Raw genomic sequence first — 24388 nt, forward strand, 5'->3', positions numbered from 1 at the left:
AAACTCCAAATCCACATGGGTTTGGTGACAATTCTATCAATAGCCTTCATACCTTGACTTTCAGAGAAGCCTCCAGAGTGAGAAATAAGCTGGGACCTCCTCTGGCATGGGTGCCGGGGCTGCAGTCCCCTCGGAAGTCCAGGGCCGATCAGCACTCAAGAGGAGCCTGGAAAACAGACTCTTGGGGCCAGTGCTGGCTACAGGTCTGGCTGCCACACAATCACTACACTCCAGGCCAGTACCCGTGTGGACTTAGGCTTTGGGCCTTCTTCATGAACAGCTGTTCACACTGGGAAAACCAAATATGGGACGGGAATCTTCTGTCTGGTGGACAGAATGCCACATCTCCTGCCACTGTTGGCTTTTTTCCTAGGGCCCAGGACTGGGTAGGGAGGAAAGCCTCCACCTCCCAGACACAGAGGCTGGTCCTGCAAATAAACCAGCAAAGGCAGGCAAGTGGGAGTCTAGGTGCACACGTTTATTCCATGCATGGGGGCACATGGGGGTCAGTAGGTAGCTCCCAGGAATGAGGGGACCTCTCTGGGGAGGGCATCTTCCTCTCCTATTGTGGGAGTCCACATGCCTGGTTGGTTCCTGCAGGTTCCTACAGGAAATCTGTCGTTCAGGAGTTCAGGGAAAGCCTCTCCCTGTACTTGCTGTTTTTCAAGCAACTTCAGCTCAAAATAATCAATTGCCCTGAATGGCAGCTTAGGGCAGTTCATCCTGACCTGCCTGTTCTGGGGACGCCAGCCTTGGTCCAGGGTCTGGTGGCTGCCGGCGCTCACGTGTGTCTTGGGTGCACCTGGCAGAGGCTGGTGCACATGGCCCTCATCAAACAGGCTCCGAGCCAAGAGCTTCCTGCATCCCATGGGAAAAGGTCTCATGTTCCACCAGCTTGGAGAAGTCAGGAGACAGCTGGGCAGGAAACCTCCCCTGGGAGGTGTGGGGCAGCTGGGGGGTGGGGAAAGCAGAAGCTCGCAGACCTGGTACACAGCATCATGGGTTAGAGCCAAAGCTTTCCTTTCACCCCAGCAAATGTAGGGGCACACAGCACTGAGGGCCAGGACAGAGTGCACTGCCTAGGACAAGGAGCCTTAGACACAGCTATGCCTTCTGGGTCATCCCTTCATTCAAAGGTGACAGCAGCTCACTAGCACAGAGGATGCTGGGTAACTGAACCAGAACCACCTCTTTCAAACAAGGAAGCTCCAGAGGGGACTTTTAGCACTACTTGGAGTTAGCTCATATGCTAGCAGATGCGAGCCCAGCGGCCACCAGATATGGCCAGCAGGCCAGTTTCCCTCCAGTCCTGCCAGAGTACTGAGAGGGAAAGGAGGACAGACTTCAGAACATTCTCCGGATTCTCTAAGCGGTTGGTCATAGAAGTAGGATTTCTAGAGGCTTTCTTTTTTTTTTTAAGAAAAAAACAAACAAAAAACCCAGTTAATTTTCAATGTACAGCCCTGTGTCAGGGTATATAGGGAGGTGGTTTCTCCCCTGGGAGGAAACAGGCTGATGCATAGCATGGTGGTGGGACATGGGGAGGAGGCTGGAGGCTGGAGCGCGATTGGGAGGGAGGCTGCCCATCCTGACACAGGGGCATGGCCGGGAAGCTGCTGCAGGGCTGCAACAAATGGAGAGGAGTATGATCAGCAGAACCCTACAGAACCCTGCCCGACCCAGCACCCTCCTAGAGGGAACTTCCCAGCCTGGGTGAGGTTGGGAGAGTAGGTAGCAGTTCCACTGGGCTGAGGCCTTGTTGGCACAAACTCAGATCAAGGGAGACCCTAGGGAGAGTGCGCCCAGCACACCAGGGCTGCCAGGACCCTCAGACTGCTAGCCTATAGCCCAACTCCAACACCAATGTCACATTTTAGGAAAACCCCCAAAGCATCACTATTTCCAGCAAAGTGGGATGGTTAACTCTGCATTAACTTAGCTGTGCCATGCAATGACCAGATGTGTGGTCAAGTGCTGGTCTGGATATTGCTATGAAGGAATCTTTCAGATAAGGTTAGCATTTACATCAGTCAGTTTGACTAAAGCAGGAAGCCCTCCTCAAAAGGGGCCTCATCTACCCACTAAAGGTCTTAATGGCAAAAGAGGGCCCCAGGAGGAGGGATCTCAGCCCTGCAGCATCAACTCTCTTGGACTGTGAGCACTGCCCCTGAGGCTTCAACCTGCAGCCCCACAGTGCACAGGGTCACTCACAGTCAGCACCTCTCTCTTCACACATGTATGCACATGTGTCCCCCACTGGCTCTTCTTCTCTGGAGAGTCCTAATATATATAGACTCACTCAAGTGATTCTGAGAGAAGAAGAATGTTAGAAATGGCACAGTATTTGAATCAATAAAATTTCCAGTCTATCTCCATCTGCCAACAAATTTTTCATTGTTTTCATTATCCCTCTCATGTTTTGGGGGTTAAAAATGCCTTCTTAAAAATCAATGTTTAAATAAAGAAAGAAAACATAAAAACTCCCTCCATCGCATAACTCAGGATAAGTTTTTTAAACTCTGATCTCTCAGATGTGCTGTGTGGTCCCCTGAGCAGCTGGCCTGTCTATCTGTGCCTCTCTCTGATAACTTCCCCATGCAGAAGGGCTGGGCACCAGGAGGAGCTCTGGGCCCTGAAGAAAGGCATCCATAGGATGTAGCTAAGGCAGTAATGCCACCTGCTCAGCAGGGATAGTGATGTTGTGGGTAACATCCCTGGGTCAGTGGCTTGGGGCCCTGGCCTCCACTTAATTCTTTCCCTTAAACTTCTACATCTTTCTGGACATGTGGAGTGAGGGAAAGGGCAACCTCTAGAGAACGTTCTTGTGCTGGGAACTCCTGGCTTGACCCCTGCAGTGTCCAGTGTTCTTCACTGGATGCAAGGAGCCAAGTGAGTCACAGAGTAAATCCTCTGGAACCACAGAGAAAGCCCCCACGATCCAAGGAGTAAACCCCCGGGAACCAGGGAGTAAGCCCTCAGGAACCACAGGATTAACCTCAGGAATGAGGGAGTAAATTCCCAGGAATGAGGGAGTAAACTCCCAGAAACGAGGGAGTAAAGCCCCAGGAACCAAGGAATAAACCCCAGGAACCAAAGAGTAAACCCCCAGGAACCACAGAATAAACTCAACCCTGTTTCCCCAAAAATAAGACAATGTCTTATTTTCAGGTGTGCTCCCAAAGATGCGCTAGGTCTTATCTTTCCTGAAGGTAGGTCTTCTTTTCGGGGGATGTCTTATTTTGGGGAAAACAGGGTAGGAACTATGAATTAAATTCCCAAGAACCACTGAGAAAACCCCAGGAACCACGAATTAAACCTCTAGGAACCACAAAGTAAACTCCCAAGAATTACAAATTAAACTCTCAGGAACCATAGAGAAAACCATAAGGAACCACAGAGTAAACCCCCAAGAACCACAAAACAATCCTCCAGAAACCAGAAAGTAAACCTCTAAGAACCACAGAATAAACCCCCAGGAACCACAAAATAAACCTTCAAGAACCACAGAATAAACCCCCAGGAACCACAGAATAACCCCCAGGAACCATGGAATAAACCCCTAAGAACCACAGAGTAAAACCCTCAGGAACCAAAAATAATCCTCCAGGAACCACGGAGCAAACCCCCAAGAACCACATAATAAACCCCCAATGAACCACAAAGAAAACTCCCAGGAACCACAAATTAAACTCCCAAGAACCACAGAGTAAACCCCAGGAACCACAAAATAAACACCCAGGAACCATAGTATAAACCCCCATGAACCACAAAGAAAACTCCCAGGAACCACAGAGTAAATCCCTAAGAACCACAGAATAAACTCCCAGGAACCATGGAATAAACCCCCAGGGTCCAAGGAGTAAAATCCCAGGAACGAGGGAGTAAACCAGGGAGTAAACCCCAGGAACCAGGGAGTGGACCACCACAACAGACAGGGCCTCATTAGGGATAAGTCCTGCCCATAGGTGACCTGTCAGGAAAAGGATGAGAAATTTCTTACTGACGGGACAGAAGCTAAATTTCACTATGTTCTTGTTCACAAAACCCACTGACACCCAGTCCTTCCCTGCATTTCATCCTGGGGCAAATGGCTCAATGCAGAGAACAGGAGTCCATTAAGATTTTCCTTTTTACTAAGTGCTATAAACAACCTCCCCCCCAATAGCTGTCTCAATCCCTGCCATCGGTTACATAGGAATACTTTTTGCTACAAATGACTATAACAGAAAACAAAGTATTTCCTCAGTCAAGGGAAACAGCCTCACTCCTGTTCTAAGGAGACAGATGTGCCCCATTCAATGTGTTCAAGGTTTAATCAGCCTTCCTGGGATCTGGTTATTTATACACGCATGTAATTAAGCACCTATATGTGCTGGCAAAATGGCTGGTAGGGCCATCAAGAGAGCACCAGGCTGCCCCATGAGAAAGAGGGGAGTGTCCCGAGCCCCCAGAGGTGGAAGAGGAGGACACAAACCCCCCATGGAGATACATGGGCCTGTCTGTCCCACACTCCACAAGTCCAGTGCTATGAAGGAAGTGGGGCCCCACACCCAGCCCACCACAGGGTTCTGCTTCTTTCTCTGCAAGGCAGCCAGCACTGAGGGGGCATCAGGTCAAGGTTGGGATGCAGACTCCAGCTGGCCAAGCCCTTCCTCCTCTCAGTCAGAGCTTCTAGACAGACACGGGCACCAGAGATGCTCAAGGTCTCAGGTGCCAGACACAAGGAAAGGGCTGACAGGATCACTTCTCCCACCTTGGTCCCCTTGGGACATCTAGTGAGGAGGATTAAGACAGACACACAGGCTGCACTCTGCGATGCTAGCTCTTGGCACCACGCAATCCCAAGCTGGAGACTGTGTCCAGTGGGGAGAGACCTGCATGGGAGCACCTGCCCAGCCTAGTGTCCATGCAGAGCAGTCCTGCATGTGGGTCTTGAGTTCTGGGCTTCACAAACTTCCCACAGAGGATGAGGAGGGCACAGAAGAGGCTCCCTGGAAAAGGCTGAGGCCCTAGGGGCACACTCCCATGGCCATCCCTGGAGCAGAGCAGGGAGACAAAAGCTATGGAGCTCGGTCATGTGCAGCACCACCCAGACGCATCCGTCCACAGAGTGGCCAACACAGGATCACTTCCTAACCCAGGGACAGCTCCTTCCTGAGTTAGAGAAACAGGACTGGCCTGCAGTACCAACACTGAGGGGATCTGGGCACTGCCTGTGAACAGTCACTCCGCAGGACCAAACAGGCCCTCCTACCTTGCAGTGGGCCTCTCTGACAGGAATGCAGGATCCAGGGCTGGCTTACACCTGGCCACTGAAGCCTGGGGACCTCCAGGCCCTTCTGTGACAGTCACACATTGGTACATACCTCCTCAGAGGCAAGCCTCACCTCCTGCCCTCATTATTCTCCTTGGGACACCTGAAGACATGTGTGACTTCAAAGCAAATAACCCCACCATGCTCGTCCTGCCACCCCATTGCAGGAGCACATCTCAGTGCCGTGGACTTCCTGGAGACAGCCCGGCACAGACCGCCCGGCACAGATCGCCCAACAGCTCTGCCATCAACCCAGCCCTGTGCACAGCTGCCCTGGCTGGAAAGGGACACCTGGGCCTGTGTGGATCAGGCTTTGCCTGGCAGACATTGGCAGGCCTGGAACCACCTGGGCTCACAGTTGGGGAGCTCCTGTGCCCAGGGTGCCCCGCAGAGGGGTTGGTCAGAGCATTGAAAGTGTCAGGTGACAGTGCATCTGGAGTCCAGAGTGAAGCTGGACCATCAGGGTCTGTCCACCTGGCCCTGGACTGGGGCTTCCTGGCACAAGAGCAGAGGAACCCTGGCATGGCTTCAGGGCCCGAGCCAAGGCTCCTATAGGATCAGGTAACCCATTCCTGAATAGACCCCAAGGTCAGTACCATTTACAAACATCACCTAAAACATCACCATTTTTGTAAGTAAAATATTGGATCTTGGCAAACTCATAGGGCTCTACCTAAATAACTGCTGTGCTCATGCGCATGGTGTCATCAGGCCTCTGGGGTCCCCGCTCACCCTGGCAGGAAGCAGCCCTAAGCCTGCGGGGGCATCCATGCATTAGGAGAGCCAGGGGCTAAGGAGCACCCATGTGACCCCTAGCCCATGAGCAGCAAAAACCCACCAGATGCTGTTTGAGGTGCCAGTCATCCCTGCGAGGAGGCCATGTCCTGAGGGCAGATTGTCACCCCCCAGCTCCTCATTCCCTAAAGCAGCAGGGGCTGCAGGCCCACAGCCTCACGACCCACCCCTCCTGTGCCCTACCTGCAGGGGCAGAGGGTAGGAGGAGCAAGTTGGGATGGTAGCAGCCGGCTGGCAGAAACCTGTGTAGGCTAGGACCTGCTGGGCAGGGCTGTACAGGATCTGAGGTGGGGTGGATGGGCCAAGGGCCAGCTGGGACAGAGGCACCTGCTGCAAGACAGAAGACAGGTGGTCACGGGTGGTGCAGCTGCCTTCATGCCACCCCCTTGTCCACAAGCCCCATTCTGGGGACCCCTATTCCAGCCAGGTAAGGACCGCAGGTCCCTCCTTGTGCAGGTCTGAGGGGAGGGTCCTAGCATCCTGGACACCAGTTGTCACCTCGGCTAGTTGTGCTGGCTTTGGCTTTCTAACCCACTCCCTAAAGCAGCAGGGGAATAGTTTGTCCCTGAGACCCATAGGAGACTGGTCACATGAGATGACAACTGGCTCAGGATCCTTGGTTTTTGGAAAAAGAAAGAAAACTGTTCTCAGGGCTGGTCAGGCTGAGTGGTTCTGGGCTCCTCCCCAACCCTCTGGTTCAATGGCACAGCCTGTAGAGCACAGGGACTCCCGGAGGAAAGGTCAGACCAGGGCATTACCGATGCCTCAGGTCCTGCTAGGGCAGTTACAATTCTCAGAAAGACATGAAACGTGCTGTGGCTCCTAGTCTCCCATACCAGAGGTACTGGCTGTGCAGGCTAAGGGGTGTGGGTTGGAGAGGTGCGGGACAGAGGGGATCTCTCCTACCTCTCCCACCTCTCTCCGCCTTTGGCAGAGCCCATGCAGGGCAGGGGGTAAAAAGGGGTTGAGATGGAGGATGCAGCCTGGGGGCAAGTGTACAGAAGCCACAGAACCACGCAGGACACGTAGTGAGCCTTGGGGGACCATGTGGAGACCTGGAGCACAAACACTTTCAGAGAATGAGGCGCTGGATGGATCTTGGGGAGGCCCAGACTGAGTTACTGAAATAGGTAATGACCAAGTCTCCAGAACAACTAGGGCAGCAGAAACCCCTGGGAAGCATTCTGGCTGCCACATCATGAGCTGTGGCCCAGGAAGGGGGCCCTGGTCTGTGGGCTTGATTTGCATTCCTCAGGGGGCTGTCCCCACCCCTGGATGCACACCTGCTTACATCACTTCTCTAGGTTCAGGGATAGGTCTTCCAAAGGGAATAGCCCTGAGAATATCTAGCTTGGAACAAGCAGATGGATGGGAAAAGGAGGATCCGGTTGACCACGCACAGGGGCAGTGCCTGAGACATCCATGGCACAGGGCTGCCCCCACAGTAAGCTGCCAGCAAGCTCAACTGCCACATTAGCACCCTGAGAACCTGCTTCACCCACGCCAGGACACATGGACCCGGGACTCTGATCCACACTGAGGATACCACTCACCATGTCCTTGAAGGCCCCCAGGACAGCAGCTGTGACAATGCCCAGGAGCAGGCCCAGGACATTCAGAAGTGCTGAGGCCCAGAGCAGGCGGTAGAGGTGGACCACATCCTTACAGCTGTGCACACCAACAAACTCGTAGTAGGCAGGCGAGGGCTCCGTGCTGCACCGTGAGGGGACAATAGTGTCAATGGCCCCTGAACATGAAAGTGACTGTCGGCTGACCTCGCCTCACATGTTAAACACTGGCCTGCTGACCTCACAATCTGAGCCACACGGGGCAAGGGAGGAAGTTAGTGTTGGTCCTGGGAAACTCCCCTGGGACAGCCTCTGAACAAGACAGGCTTTAGCCTTGGTCCCCAAGGGCCTGAGGCCCAGCTCCAAGGCACACAGAGTCTCAGCATACACCAAGCAGGAGCCACAGCCATGCCCATGGCCACTTCCCTGGTCAATGGAGCTGGACCCCATGAGGTCCCAGGAAGTGATGCTGGCTGTATCTTTGGGGTAGGCAGAGCACAACAGTTGGCTCCCACACAGATCTGAGCCTCCTGGCTAGGCTGGGCCAGCCTGGCAGGGGGCTCACTGGAGGGATCCTTTCCACCCTTGGCATGAGGTCTGGGTCAATGGCATCCTCAGGTCTACAGCTTGGCACCTGAGACCCATGGCGCATGCTGTCCCACCCATCTGGCTTGGGGCTGGGAGAGCCCTCCTCCTGGGGAAGAAGGTGAATGGAGCTCCTGAAAGGGCTCCCCAAGAAGGGTTAGGCTTCCACTGGTTTTATATGTAGGTGCCCAAGCTGTTAATAAAACTGTAATTTAAAGACACTTTCTTCTTGGTTTCTAGACCCAGTCTTGGCTATTCCTGCAACATGGAGAGTGCCAACACCTTACCACTCACTGGTCGTGCACAGTCTGCCCATCTGCAGAGCCAGGCTCTGGCCTTGCCCAGACCCCACCTGCCTGGGGGACAGGGGCACAGGGCGGGGCTGCCCATCACTGAAGCCCAGTGCTTCCAGAGGATCTGGCCCTTCTAAAGCCCACCGGCTCCCGGGGAACTGCCCCTCACTGAAGTCTACCTCCTCCTGGGGACTACCTCAGAGATTTGCAAAGTGTTTTCAGCAGCACAGTGAGTGTCTATGTGGCCTTCCTCAGTTTGGTGAGGGGAAGATGGAGAGGGACTGGCCATGGTTGGGGTGCTCAGGTGGGCTCTCAAACAGCACAGTCGGGAGAGGAAGACCCCCTGCCCTACAGGTGCCCCTACACACGCCCCTCTGCTGGCCCTGCCCCTGCATAGACCATCTGCCCACCCCTGTGCCCGCTCCTGAACACACCCTCTGCCATCTTCCCCCCAACACACTCTCTGTGGGTCTCCCTTGCCTCCCGCACATACCCTCTGTGCCCTTCCCACATATCCCCTCTGCTGGTCACACCCACACATGCCCTGCCAGGCAGCTACGCCCCCGCACACACCCTCTGCAGGTCCTTCCCCCCCCCCACATGCCCTCTGTAGCCCCCCTCACACTCTCTCTGTGGGTCTCCCCACTCTCCCACACACACACCCTGCCTGTCCTTCCACCCCACACACACACACACACCCTCTGTGCCACGCCCCCCACACACACACGGCCCCCTCACCTCTCACAAGTGTATAGGTCACAGCAGTAGCAAGTGTTGCTTCTCACCTTCAGCTGGCACTTGCTGTTCAAGGAATGACAGGTGACCTGGGAACAGAGGATCAGGTAGCCCAAGGGCCCACTGCGTCCTCACTGGGCATGGCCAGGGCTGCCTTGTGAGAACAGAAATGGGCACGTAGGACCATTCCCTACAGGAGGATTCAGGCACAGCCCCAAAGAGAAAGAACAAGGGAGGCAGGCTGGTCTCAGAAGGTCCAAAAAACAGGGCTCAGGAGGAGACAGAGCTTCTTTTTGAAGCAGAAAGAAACCAGCCTCCACCAGGACAAGACCCCAGGCACGTGGAAGGAAGGACCCACAGGCAGGGACTGCACAGAGGCCTGGAGAGCCCAGCACACGTTGGAACACATTGGAACAGGATGTGCCCCAGGGCTCCCTCCAGCCAGGCCTGAGTGCAGGGCAGCCTTAGAAAAGACCTCTGCCACCTCCTAGAGAAAGACTGTAGGAAGGCCCAGCCACAAGGACACTCAGGGCCCTGTGCTATACCAAGTGCTTCTTCTCTGAATCATCCAACACACTTGACAACCTCCCAGTGGTTGGTGCAGAATCTCAGAACAAGCTGATGGGGGTGTTAACCATGGAGTTTGCCTTCTAGTCCCCTCCTCCTTAGACATTTATGCTCAGAGTGAGATGCCATGTTTAAACAGACAAATCTACGCAGCTGGCGTGAGCCAGAGCCAGCCAAGTAGAGCCAGTGCTATCTGGGACAGTCCCAGACATGGCACGTTCCATCGTGCATGGTGCTACTCCTGACACTTCACTCACCTAGAGACAGAATGAAGTCGGGCTGCACCTGTCCTTGGCCCAGGGAAAGCCAAAGTTTCTCTGGCAGTGTAAATGTATTATCCTAGCTTTCTACTGCAATAATTAGGTCAGTAAAACATGCTAATTGGAATAGTCACACAGACCTGGACAAATAAATTCTGAAACTATTTTATGTCAAAGAAACTAGTCTGTACCTATGATTCCAAAGTGAACACAGTACGTTAAAATGGCAAGGCTAGCTCAAATGAACTGTGAGCTAGAAATGCTACCACCCCTGGGGGTGGGATATGACAAGAAGAACTATCAGAACCAAAACATTAAGACTTTGATTAGGGACACAGAAAACCTCGCAGGGTCAGTAGAGTTAGCTGAGTAAAAACCAAACGCACCAAGCAGTGCTCATGCTTACCTCTGTTTGGTAGATGTCAGAGAAATATCCTACCCCATTAGAGTAAAACTGGCATCTCTCCGTGGTGAGAGGCCCTGGTTCCTAGAGAAATGGACAAACATAGATGAAACAGAAGGGTCAGCTCCAGTCAGGGGTAGCCAAGAGTTACTTCAGGTCTGTCTGCCCCAGGCTCAGAGCCTAAAGGTCAAGGCCAACACCAATGCAAACCTCCCCGCCAAAGAACACAAAGCAGGAGACTGCACAGCTCCTTCCAGGCCAGGTGGCATCCTGCATCCAGGACACAGACTTGCAAAAAGGAGGGGCACCCTCAGGCTGGCTTAACATGTTTTCTCCATTGGTCACCACAGAGGATCAGAAAGGAGGTGCTTGCTTGACCTTCTGAGGGGTACCCCTATAAGTCCACATGACAATTACCTGGGCTCCTGCCTCTTTTCCTAAAATAGAACAATTTCTTCCTGCTAGGAAGATAGCAAGAAGGATTTCAAACCAATTAAGGCATCCATCCAACCAGCCAACCATCCACCCACCTACCCATTCAGTCATTCAATCATCTATACATCCATCCACCCTTCCGTTCATCCATCTACTGGCCCATCACCCATACATACATCCATCCTTCCATCTATCATCCAACCATCTATCATCATCCATTCATTTGTCATCTGTCCTTCCACCCATCCATCCAACCATCCATCCATCCTTTCATCATCCATCCATCCATCATCCATCCTTCCATCATCCATCCTTTCTTTCATCCATCATCCATCCATCATCCATCCTTTCTTCCATTCATCATCCACACATCTATCCATACTTCCACCCATCCATCATCCCTCCATCTATCTATACTTCCACCCATCTGTCATTCATCCATCCATCATCCATCCATCCTTCCATCATCCATCAATCCATCCTTCCATCCATTATCCATCTATCTATCCATCATCCACCCATCCATCCATCATCCATCCATCCATCCTTCCATCATCCATCTATCCATCCATCCATCCATCATCCATCCATCCATTCATCCATCATCCATCCTTCCATCATCCATTCATCCATCATCCATCCATCCATCATCCATCCTTCCATCCATCATCCATCCATTCATCCATCCATCTATTCATCCATCCTTCCATCATCCATCCATCCATTCATTCATCCATCCATCCATTCATCCATCCATCATCCATCCTTCCATCATCCATTCATCCATCCATCATCCATCCTTCCATCATCCATCCATTCATCCATCCATCTATTCATCCATCCTTCCATCATCTATCCATCCATTCATCCATCCATCTATTCATCCATCCATCCATCATCCATCCATCCATTCATCCATCCATCCATTCATCCATCCATCCATCATCTATTCTTCTATCATTCATCCATCTATCCATCTACCATCTATCCTTCCATCCAACCTTCCAACCACATAAGTATACACCTATCAATGGAGCCAACCCAATGTGAAATTATAAGGATAAAAAGATAAGACACAGTTCTTGCCCTTAGGGGATTTATAGATTAGTGAAGGAGATAGACCAGTAAGCTGACAGTTGCCAAGTGCCTGTAATTGCTACAGTACAGAACAGATAGACACATCAAAAAACTGTAAGATGCCATGATATTGTGTAGTCTGCAATTGATTTAGGGTCTCAACATCCATACTGAGTTTTCTTACTGCACTGTCACGGTTCTCAAAGCACTCCTACTTCTGATTTATCTATGTAAAAAATATGAGCAACTGGACTTTACCTAACAATTGCAATCAGTGTAACCTGGCTTATTGTACCCTCAATGAATCCCCAACAATAAAAAAATATATATATATATGAGCAACCTACCAACAGGTGAACAGCCATTCCTTGATTCACTTGGGCAACAGCTGGATAGAGGGCTGAGATGAGTTAGTTCTAGGTGGACATGGCAAGGGGCAGAGCCAAGCCTCCATCTGTGAGGTGCATCTGCCTGGGGAGACAGACACTGGCCCCCAGGCAACACGGGAGCAGCACAGCTACAGAGGGCAGTTGGGATGTGGAGACAAGGAATTTCTGGAGCCTGATTTTCAGGTCTTTCAGGTGACACCTCATCACAGCCTGACACCAGTCTGGCAAGCAGGGCCAGCCGCCCTCAGGGAGAAGCAGTATATGGGCTAGATACAGCAGCACAAGGGCTGGGCAGTGATGAGGGGGAAACAGGACCTATGACATGGAAGGGCAGCCACACACAGCTCCCTGAGCCTCCACGCTAGGCTCATGCCCTCAGCCCAGGAGCAAGCAAGGTGGTGGGCACAGGGCCCTGACCACCCCTGCCTAGCACGGCCTTGCATTGTCCAGCAGACATGGAGACGGGCCGGTTCCCAGCTGATGGCTTCTCCTGCCCATCCTCTGGCCCTGTGTCTCCCACAGGCACTCCCCCAACAAACCTTTCACGCTCCTAGCTCCACTTCATGCCTCCTTCTAGGCCTGGCAAGGGCTATGACCCATCCACACCAGCAACCACAGGATGAGGACAGGCCAGAAGAGGGTGAGGGCACTCCGAGAAAAAAATCATCTAGCCCAGTTTCTGGACCTGAGTCCCCTGGGACTCACTAACAAAAGTGACCAGGGCCCTGAGGAGAGAGCCCCTGACCTCACGGGGCATCTGCTATGACACCCCCTCACTCCTCCCTGATTCAAGTGGCTGCCTAAGGGAAAGGACGCTCAGATACCCCAAGGCTTCCAGACAGAAACCATTGCGTGCCTTGTGACAGGTGGGCTCGTGGTGGGATCAAGGCCTAGATGAAGGCTGTGACATGTGCAGTCAGAGCCTGCCCTACAAGGATGAGCAGGAATCTGTTCCCTGCCCAGCCCAGCCAGAGTCATCAGAAACAGTGTTGAACCCCTGGCTGGGGGCAAGGATGATGGCTGCCCTTAGAGCCTTGAGGTCCCGCCCCACCCCAGTGACACATGGTTGGTATCAGGAGCTGCGGCTGTGATGGACCAGATGCCACTGAGAATGTCCCCAAACTGTTACTACTGCCAAGGCCCCTGGGGCTTCTTACATCCTGAGGTTGGCAGAGGAAGCGATGCTGCCTCAGTGAGGTGGGGGGCACTTGCTCAGGTCCCCCAAGGGCATGGCTACTAGGCCTCTGCCCCTCAAGAGTACAGCCCTGTGGAGGAAGAGCTACAGGTAGAGACACTCCACTCTCCTCCACCTTCTGCAGCAGGACTAGACATCTGAGGCCAGACTGGAGCTCAGGAGGTGAGCCTGCACACACACTCCACCGAGACCTGATGCAAAGGCCTACTGCCCCTGTGGGACCATAGTTGGCTCTCAGACACTAGCAGCCCAAGCCCCCAAGATGACTGATTGGGGCAGTGGGTCATGGCCACTTGGGCCCTCAGGCAAGAATCCACACCAGCCCTGGTTCTGGTCGTCTCTCCCCACTCGGGTACTGTCCCCATCAAGGCCTTCATATCAGCTGGCAACTTAGATGTCGGCTTGATGGTGACAAACTCAGGTGACAAAACTCTCTGTCCTGGGAACAGTTGCTGTCCTGATGCCTATGGAGTGCAAATGCTCTTTTCAGATAATAGTGGATACGTTGCTACAAGGTCCAGACTCACAGGTTGCCTCTAAGTCACCCTCACACCCCCTGACCAAGCCCTGGGGCACAGCCAGTTCCCACAGTGCCACATTGCACCAGTGTCACATGGTATGCTTCCTAATACAGAAGTACTGCTGGACTGGGGAGAAACAGGGCTTGATGTTTCCACTCTTGGGGGTCACTGCTGTTCCCTGTGCTTGTCAGGAAGAACAAACTGTCAGGCCCCTGTGAGATATAACGTCAGAGAGAGCACCACACACGTGCGTGCGCGCGCACACACACACATGCACACACACAGAGGCACATATACTCACACAAATGCATGCCTGCCTGTGCACACATACATGCACAGTGCCCCCTGCCTGCTGGCCCTTGTCTGGAATCCCCTTCCTCATCCTTCAGCACTTTGAGATGGTTGACAAGACTGAATGAGAATTTACTGTGCCTTCCACAAAGCGCTGGTTTCTTAAGATTCACATCTGAGCAATGCACCTTGCCTATGAGGGTTCAGGACAAACTATCCCACAATATGGCACCCAGGCACATGGAATGTATTAAGCTGAAGGAACATAAGGCGATGGCAGAAACAGGGAGGTTCTCACCTACCCCTGCCCCGCAGCAGGTCTCAAGTCCCATGGGGGAGGTGCATCCTCAACACTGACAGCACAGCACAGCACAGCACAGCCCTGCACAGTCCTGCACAGCCCTGCACACTCTAGGCAGATCCGGCCTGCCACACTCCCTGTCAGTCCCACTGTGAGGCACTTGCGTCCCTGCAGAGCTTGCTGCCCCTCATATCACAGGAATCACTGCTTTGCTCTCATTTGCCTTTGTGTCATGGCCTCACCCCCACCCCCAGCCCGAGCACAGGGACAGGAGGACGTGTTCCCTCTCTTCTAACTCACAAATCAGGCTCAGCCACTGGGGCAAGAGGGCCCAGCCCCTGGTCCTGCCTGAGTTTCACTGGGTCAGGCAAGTGACCAGCGCCTAGGGCCTCTCTCTACCTCCAATCCAGCCTTCCTGGAAAGCTCCAGGCCCTAGGGAGAGGGCAACTATGGGAAACAGGGGCTTCACCCCCAGGAACCTCCAGCCAAGCTGAAGACAATGCTCTGAGGCAGCAGGCTTCCCACCCAACAGGGCCATGGCCTTGTGTCCAGAACACTTATGATCAGAGGTGGGTTTTAACAACAATGTGCTATGAAAAGCAGAAACAGTGACTCTCACAACACACCCAGGAAGCGTATCTTGCTGAGGATCAGACTGGCAGGCCCATGCTCTGAGTCCCGCTGCCCGCTCAGCTGCCTCCTGTCTCTCAGAGGAGGGGCCATGGTGTCCCTAGGCCCAGAGGTGGCACCCCACATGCTGGAGACTGGCAGCTGAATAGCAGATTTCCCCTCCACAGGCAGGGCTCCCAGACGGCCCTGCAGACCCAGCTCTACCTGTGTCTGCCTCAGAGATAAAAGAGTTAGTCAGTTGCAGAGACGGGGTGGGAAGCGTGGTCCGCAAAGCGATTTTGGCCTGTGTGTGATTTGTGGTATTTATGTGGTGTGTGTGATGTTGTGTGTGGTGTGTGGTATGTGGTGTTTGTGGTGTGTGAGGTATATGTGTGTGTGGTACAGTGTGGTGTGTGTGCAGTGTGTGTATGTGTGTACCTGGGTGCAGTGTGTGTATGTGTGTATGATGTTTCTGTCTGTGGTATGGTGTGTGGTTAGCAGGGTGTGTTTGTGGACCTTGAGGACCGCTGCCCCTTCTGAAGAAGACACATTTAAGGAGAAACTCCTCCCACAAGTGGAGACCAGCAATTTAGATGTTAGTTCTAGAAGACAAAATTTTATTTTTTAACTCCATGACTGCACAATTAGAAGATGGTACTCACGATGTGTCGTGCTGCAAATACACCGTCGACTATGGCACAGCAGAATGCTGCCACCACACCAAAGCTGATAAACACAATTGCAGCTACCAACTGCAACAAAAGAAAAGGCTTTAGGTTCCCCAAATTTAACAAATGCATTTTTTCAAACGCAAACCAATTCAAAACCCCAACTTGATATCAGGATTTCCTTTAGCAGAAATCCTGGGTGCCACACTTCAACTAGCCCTGGCCAGCTGCTACCTGTGCGGCGTGTCCTCACCTCGCAGGTTGCCCTCTTCACAGGAGGCCCTGTGGGTTCCCAGCTCTCCTGCTACTCTGAGGAGGAGCCCTGAGAGCAGGCTGTGCCTGCAGCTGGTGTGTCTGTGCCCATTCACACACCCAGTGCATGCACGTGCTCATGGCTGTCCCCACACGCAAGCCCAAAGCTCTAGGGGGCACAAATGGTTGCTGTGGGCCAGCTCTGGGTGGAGAAATGGAGTTTTCCCAAGTGGAGGGAGCAGAGGTGTGGGCTGCACTGCATGTTAGTATTAGAAGATTACTGGCACCAAAGAAATGTGGTTAAAGGCAAGACACGTCCTGCACTGTCACTCTAAAGTTCTCTCCTTGGGCAAAGAGCTATGAAAAAATAGCTGGCAGAAATTATCCCCAGCTAGGCTTTCCTGTGTGTTGCTGTGATGAAAAATACAGGAAAATGGGCATGCAGAGAGGACTCAGAGGCAACTCCTCAGATTTCCCCATAGGAATCTGGGATAATGGGAAGACCCGGCGCTGGGTGCCCGCCATCCTGCAGTCCTATTCCTTGTGGCAAGACCTTGGGTCAGGAGGTGGCATCGTCCCCCGAGCACCAGCAGGAAGAGGACAGTGCCACTCCTACTAACTGCTAGGAGTTGGCAGTTGAGACAGCCAACTGTGGTAGGGGCTGGTAGGGGCAAGGCCCTGCCATGCCCAGCCCCCCAAGAAGAGACACTGTGTCCCAAAGAGCACCCACTATTTTCTGATGGGTGTAATCTCCAGGCCCAGAGGCCTAAAGGTGAAATCCTTTTACTCAGAGCAGGCCCCCTAAGCTCCTGACTGAGGTGCCTCGTCTCAACTGTGTCAGGCAGAGGAGGCACCCCTGCAGTTTCTGGATGACCTTCCCAGGGTTAGTGAGGGGAAAATATTTGTTTGGACCACAATGCCTGATATCAGGGGTGGGGCAGGGCCAGAAAGGACACAGCTGTCATTCCAGGAGTCTAAGCACAGCCCGCACCCCATCCCAGACCTCACTGTAACATATGATCTCAGGAGGGGCAGCCTGCTAGCTCAGCCTCGCCCACCGCCTCAGTGCACCCAGTGAGCACAGGGTCCTGGCTAATGCCAGGGAAAGGGGAGGAAGGCATGGCCCATGCTCTGGGTACCTTCTTCTCACAGGGCTCTTCAGCTCACAGTCTTGGTACCCTGCCAGTCCCTGGGGCTGCCCTCCACTCCCCAGTGTGCCCAACTTGCTGCTCATGTTCCCCAGGGTTCCTCTCTAGGGCCCTGTGGGTCTGGGCCAGCGAGGCCCGGCAGGAACCACCCTGGGCTACCTACAGGAGTCTCCATCTGCCCAAGCACACACCCCAGGCACTAGCTTGTCTCAACTGCCATGCAGGGGCTAGCACAGCTTCTGGCTAACCTTCACAGGGTTTGTGAGTCCAGAGTGGGCTGCAGACAACAAAGAGTCTCTGCTCTGTCCCCCTGCACTGGGGCAAAGCAGACTTCACCAGGACCCACAGGCCCTGAACTCTCAGCTAGCAACAATTCAGCAGCCCTCAACAGGCCTTACAGAGCAGGAGAGGCTCTAACCCAGCGTGGGCAGGACACAGCCCTGGACAGATGAGACACTCAAATTTTATTTCCACCCATAATGTCATAGAAAGCACAAAATTTTCATAGTGTCCTTTAAAATCTCAAGGCTTGCCTACCCTTGTCTGGATGCTGTAACACTGATTTAGTAACACACACTCCCCGCATTCCTGATGCCCTCACCAGCTCTGGCCAGCTCTGCCCGGCTTGCTCATCTTCCCATGCCAGCCAAGCCTGGGGATAGTCACAAACATGTTGTGGCTTGAGAGTCTCCTGGGCTTCGACCCCAGAGTCCAGCAGGCAGTGCTGGAAAAGAAGCTGGGAGCCACCTCCTCCAACGCTCAGGCAGACAGACAGGTAGGGAGAGTGGCCTCCGAGAGCCCCTGGGGCTCCTGTCACTGCCCTGCTTTCCCTTCTAGGCATTGCTGACTTGTTCAGATGTTTCTAGAGGGACCTAGTGAGCTTAACAGTATAAAGCGAGAGGAACACAGAGCAGGAAGCCCCCAGCTCCCTGGCAGATGCAGCCCAGTCACTCCCCAGGCGCCAGGTCAAAGGGTGTGGATGTATTTCACTGCATTCAGTAGGGTCTTCTCCTGGGAGGACACCATGCTGTGACTTGGGAGCAAGGTCACCTTCAAGTCTCTGCTGCTGAGTTTACATTCCAAAGGGGAAGGTAGATATCAAACACAAGCCCGAATGCAAGGGCATGGTGATAAGCAGAGAAGAGAGAGTGAGTGCAGAGGTCAGAGTGGGGACAGACCACACACGTCCAGGCATTCTAGTAGAGACTCGACAAGGCAGAGCAGCCACCCAGACAACAGCAGCAGAGGCGCTAGTCTGAGGAACAACAAAGGGTCGGCGTGTCCAGAGGCTGGTGTCAGGGCAGGGCCAGGGCAGGAGGGACAGAGAGGGCAGATCAGCAGTGGGAGCAGGAGGGGTTTCCAGCAGACTTGCCCTGGGCTGAGCTCGCACCTGGGTGGGTGTGGGGGACAGCAGGAACAAATCGCGGCACAAGGCTGCAGCTGAGGATGAGGAAGGAGTGGGGTGGAGACGGACAGCTCGGGTGGCCACAGAGGATGGGCAAGTCTAGGACATACCCCACGACAACTGGCCACATACATGGCAAGTTCAGCGCTAGGTAGTCACACATAGGATGAGGGAAGACATGGGCCACCAGCCAAAAGCAGGGCGCTGGCCCTGAGTTACCTCGTCCCACAACACCCGCCCCAGGCCCTCCTGCCCACATATCTCACATCTGACTGCTCCTCTTTGAGACCCCTCCCAGATATCCCTTCTCCACAAGTTCCCTCCCCATGTGCCTCCTCTCCTTTGTCACCCAGCCTCCTCCTGGCTCCTCTGGATCTGTGTCTGGTAAACCCAGGATACCCTCAGTCCCTTCTCTTTCAGTTCTTTTCCGTTCTGGCTAAGTGGGGCCTTCATGCTGCCCTTGCAGGCCCCCCCTTATTCCATATCACCCTCTTCAGACCCTGTCCTGCACCACCCTAAAAGTCCTGGACTACATCTCATGTGTCAGCATTTCTGTAGCCACTATTCCCCAACCCCTATGTTTCCCTAGACCCCTGAAGATTCTCACTTCTGCTCTCAGGGACACTCCCCAGGCAACTGAGCCCCATATCGCAGCCCCACCACAGGGCCCTGACCCCTCTGCCCCAGCCCAGACCTCCTCCCCAATTTTCTCTGGACCATACTCAGCACCTAACCTGGTTCCTGCCCACCTTGACCTCCTCGATCAGGCCATACTCCTTCCCCACCCCCAGCTCTTCCAAGATGCTCACACCCTGATGACGACCCTCTTGCCCTGAATGGTCATCCCCCAGTCCTACCTCCAGGCTCAAGGCCTGGGTCAAGGATCATAGCCTCAAGCACCTCACTCCTCCTTTACTTCTCAGAGTCCCCTGCAATCCCAGACCACCTCCACTCTAGGTGATAGCAGCACGCTGCAGGCCTACCCCCATCTTACCCACATCACTGCACCAGCCTGGCGCTTACTATAGCCCATGCCTGTGAGCTCAGTCCCGAGAACAGAAGGACCCCAGAAAGACACCCCCCCCAGACAACTCTGTGCTGGGCCCACCCTGTGTCTTGCCAGGCAGCTCCAATGGCAGGACAGTTCAGGTACCAGCACTTCTGCTATATACCCTCCCCCCCCCCCATTGCTCGGCAACAGAACACTCTAGAAGCCTCTTCCTGGAAGCTCTCCTCCCCTCCCTCATGCCCTCCCCCTTCTCTTGAGTAGACCCCAGGTAGAGCTGGCCAGTGCAGCCTGAATTCTCATTCTACATCCCTGCCAAGGTCACTGCTGTCTGCCTGTGCTAACCAGGGGGCACAGTAGACCTGATCCAACCCTGGACATGATGACCATAGCTGAACAGGAGCACTGTGCCTGCCCTCCAGGACACAGCGCTGTAGACTGAACCCTAGACATGATGACCACAGCCAGACAGGAGCACTGTGCCTAGCCTCCAGGACACAGCCATGCAGATTGGCCTGCACGTCTGAGTGATGCTAGTTATGGCTCACTGCTCACCTGTGTCCGTGGCCTCCTCCATGACCCACATCTGCTGAGCTAGTCTTTAAACTATCACACTCAAGAGGCTCTCAGAAGAGGCAGCTCAGTCCACAATGTACATGCCCCCCTACAAATACACCATATAGGCCCCAGTTCAGTCCACATATACACCCTTCCACTCCATCCACACTGTATACCTCCCCCAACCCACTCCATCCACATCTCACAGCTCCCTACTCCATCCATACAGTGCCCCCACTCAATCCACACTGCAGACTGCCTGGGCTCTGATGGTCTTCCATATATAACCTTCACTGACCCAGGTGGGGTGACTGTTCACATGTTTTACTTTGGAAACATTAACATGTGATGCTACCTGTGGCTGCACTGAGGTATTGGCCAATTCACAGCACATCCTGTCTTCCCTCACTAAAATCTACAAAGCCTGGAAAGGCATTTGGCCCAAGAGTCTCCAAGGTGAAGTGGGCCCCGTGAGCACCAACCACGCCACTGCCCCCAAGTGCTTTACCTGGCACCACTGAGGCCCCTGTGCAGCTGAGAGAAGAGGGTCCTGGGGAGGCAAGTCCAGCCTGGGGACCAAAACACTGTCAAGTTTCTGTTCTAAGCTCCGGCCTTAACCTAGGACCTAAAGGTTTCCAAATCTGGGAAAGCTCCTCCTGGAAAAACTGAATTTTTGAACTTCTGCTGAACTAGAAGTGAAATGGTTTGTCGAATTGCACTTTCCAGTTTTCCAGCCTTCACGCTCAGATGCATTTGTTTTTCATTCACTGTTTTGTGGCCTCTCTTCATCTGTGTATTTGCTAAAGACAGCAGCAGAGAGAATGGTTAGACCCAGGTCTCCCAGTCAGAGGCCATACTGGGGGTTGGAGGAATCTCAAACCTCCTCTCAGCCTGGCAGCATTTTGCCCATTTGAGAGTGACTTTTGGTCAGGTAGGTCCCAAACCCAGGGCTCTGCTCTTGCCCCAGAGTTTGCAGGGTAGACGCTTCTCTGTCCACCAGCAGGATGCCTAAGCTCAAAGCTGGTTTTCAATGAAAACCCAGGAGGACAGCGCAAGCTGTCTCCAGGCGGCTGGTCCCTGCTACATTGTCAGCTGTGGTATGTTGTGTCCCTGGACACACCTACACATGGTTAGCTCTTTAGCCCTTTGGATTTTTATTTATTTATTTATTTATTTATTTTAGTTTTTGGCCAGAGATGGGTTTGAACCTGCCACCTCCAGCATACGGGGCCAGCGCCCTATCCCTTTGTGCCACACAGACCCCCTCTGTCCTCCACACCTCCAGCCCCTGCCCCAAACCCACCAATTCACTTGGGGTTTTACGTGGCAAAATTCTGTGGGATGGAGATAGGCCAGACTCACCCCTCAAGAACATGGCCTGTCCCAAGCCTTTCTTTGCAGAGACACACCCATGTGTCCAGAGCAGCCTCCAGCCTGGCCGTGCTTCCTCACTGTGGCTGGGGTCCACGAGAGTCCAGAGGCCACCCCTGCCGTACCCCCTGTGTGGCCGTCTTGCTTTACCACCGGGGGCCATTACTGCTACCCATAGCTCCAGAGCTCCTGAGGTCACAGCCGTGGTTGCCAGAGGTAAGTAAGAGAGATTTCAACAGAGGGGGAGCTCAGCAGAGCATGGCAGCCACACTGCCAAGAGCCATGTCTGCAACCAAGAGATAGGGTCATGTCCCCAACCTGGGTAGAAGGCGTCACCTGCTCCTTAGGAAAGCAGCCCAGGTGATTGAACACATGGTGGGTCCCAAGAGGATGCCCACTGTGTGCTATCAGTGCAGGTCATGAGCAAACACCTGGGACCCACATCACAACTGCTCTAGGTGTAGATAAACTGCAGTGCCTACCCTCTGGCACTGAGCCCAGAGTCAACATGTACCAGAGAAAGCCCACAGGTCACTGCAACTCCACTTGGCGCCACGGATAGGCACATGTGCCAGAAGGTAGGCCCGACATGTGGGGCCCACAGGCCCTCAGTATTCACAGGCCAGGTCACAAAGCTGGGGAGAGGCTGGGTTGGTTCAAGTCTAGCCGTGCAAGAACTCAGAGTCCCTGTCCCCTGGCTGGTGTCCCCATGTGGCAAAGACCTCAGGGTGAACCAGTGTGTGATAGAGACAGAAAGACAGGGATAGAGAGAAAGACAGAGATAGTGACAGAGGGAGAGAGTGTGAAACAGACCTAGAGAAAGAGAAAGAGACAGAGACAGAGATGAAGAAGAGATAGAGTCAGAAACAGAGATGGAAACAGTGGGAGGAACAGAGATCAAGGCAGAGATAGAGGGAGAGACAGAGACAGAGAGAGGTAGAGAGGTGTCAGTAGGTGTTTGCTCCAGGACCAATGGGCAAGAGTCACAGGTGGGCACACATCAAGTCGACGGGTAAGGCATCTGGGAGATGTACACATTGCGGGGAGAAGACGGAGGAAGGATCAGCCCCCTGCAAGCCTGCAGCTGAGGGGCTACATCAGGCAGGACACCCATGCCTGGCAGCCCCAGGTGAGAGCTACTGAGATGTTGCTTAAGTCCCACACCTACCCCTGACCCAGCCCTATTCAGGGGCCTCCCAGAGAACAGCAGGGGCAGGTGGGCTGTGGGACAGGCTGGCCCCTTGAGGAGAAATGGCCAAGCTGCTTGCAGCACAGCGGCTTGCCACCTCAGTAGCAGAAGGATCTTCTCATAGTCCTAGAGACTCAGGGGCCAGAAACAGGCATCAATTTCTTCTCCCATAACCAGACCTTGTTCCTCTCACAAAAGCCTGGTCAGCCAGAAAAGGGACCATGCCTGGCGGCCCCTGACCACCCCTGCCACCTACTTTCTCCCAGACACACCCCAAATCTAGAATGTCTGGGTGGCAGCATCTGAGCACAGTGGGAGGTGGAGCAAGGGTCTTCCTCAGCCCTCAGCTGTGTCCTCTGCAGGTACAGCAGGAGGCGACATGTGGGAGTGACGTGTGAGTGACATTGGTCTCTGCCACTCACCTGCCTAACACTTCTGAGGGAGGACCTCACAGGCCACCTGGCACAGGCAGCATGGGGGGAGATTCTGGTGCTCTGCACCCAGTGGAACTGTCCTGGGAGGCTGCAGGTACCCTGCAAGCCACACCAAAGAGGTCCTGTGGCCAGGACGTGAAGGTCTGGATGTCACAGCTGTACAGAACTTCGAGGAAGAGGTAGCCACAGCCTGAATGTGCTGGCCCTGTTAGCTTGCCCTGTGTCCTGACACTCCCATCCACACGTCAGCTCCTCTGCTCCTCACCAGCTGTGGAAGTTGTGGGATTCTGACTGGGCATATCTGGAGGGGTCTCTGCCCTCCAGAACATCTTCCACCAGTGAGGCCGGCCCAGGGAGGGGCCATCTACCCCAAGGTGACACACTGCAGGCTGGGTCAGCCTCCCTGCCCATCACTGGGAGCCCAGGAGGCATGGGAAGGTGTTAGTAAGGCTCCTCACAAGCCTTCCCAGGCTTCCTGGGTTCCCAATGATGAGTGGAAGCTGAGAAACTGAGCTGGAGAGGTGGGAGAAAGACCAACCAGAAGCCCCAGCCCTCAGAGAATGGAAAAACAGCCATCCCAGACTGTTCCTGACCCATCACCTCTGTGGAGTGTCTGCTGGGCTGCAAGTTCCTCCTCACAGCCCCAGTGGTTCCTCCATGTCAGTGGGGTTTTGATCAATGTTCCAGGAGGATGTTTGTGTGTGTACATGTGTCTGTGCATGTGTGTGCCTGTCTGTGTACGTGTGTCTGTGTGCATGTGTCTGTGTGCAAGTGGGTGTGTCTGCACATGTAGGTGTGGGTGCATGTGGGTGCATCTGTGAGCATGTGGTTGTCTATACACGTGGGTGTGTCTGTGTGCATATGTGTGTGTGTACATGTGGGTGTGTGTGTGTACCTGTCTGTGTGTATGTAGTTGTGTCTGTGTGCATGTGTGTGTGAGCATGTGGGTGTGCCTGTGTGCACGTGGGTATGTCTATGTGTATGTGGGTGTATCTGGGCATGTAGGTGTATGTATGCAT

General features: G+C 53.8%; 1 protein-coding gene across 4 annotated transcripts in view; it reads right to left on the reverse strand.

Moving 5' to 3' along the window:
• TMEM255B (transmembrane protein 255B) overlaps window positions 1-24388 on the reverse strand; it is a 50404-nt gene that overhangs the window by 10532 nt on the left and 15484 nt on the right. For 2 of the 4 annotated variants that reach the window (XM_053564138.1, XM_053564139.1), the window contains exons 4-9: window positions 16001-16090; window positions 10524-10604; window positions 9294-9379; window positions 7663-7822; window positions 6293-6439; window positions 458-1624 (exon numbers count right to left, since the gene is read on the reverse strand). In XM_053564138.1, the coding sequence (XP_053420113.1) occupies window positions 1469-1624; window positions 6293-6439; window positions 7663-7822; window positions 9294-9379; window positions 10524-10604; window positions 16001-16090 (720 nt within the window). In that variant the 3' untranslated portion in view covers window positions 458-1468. Of the gene's footprint in view, window positions 1-457; window positions 1625-2211; window positions 2310-6292; window positions 6440-7662; window positions 7823-9293; window positions 9380-10523; window positions 10605-16000; window positions 16091-24388 lie in introns of those variants that run through there. The other 2 variants (XM_053564140.1, XM_053564141.1) reach the window with 2 other exon arrangements.

Source organism: Nycticebus coucang, chromosome 15 (assembly GCF_027406575.1).
Source record: "Nycticebus coucang isolate mNycCou1 chromosome 15, mNycCou1.pri, whole genome shotgun sequence".
NCBI classification, from domain to species: Eukaryota; Metazoa; Chordata; class Mammalia; order Primates; family Lorisidae; genus Nycticebus; species Nycticebus coucang.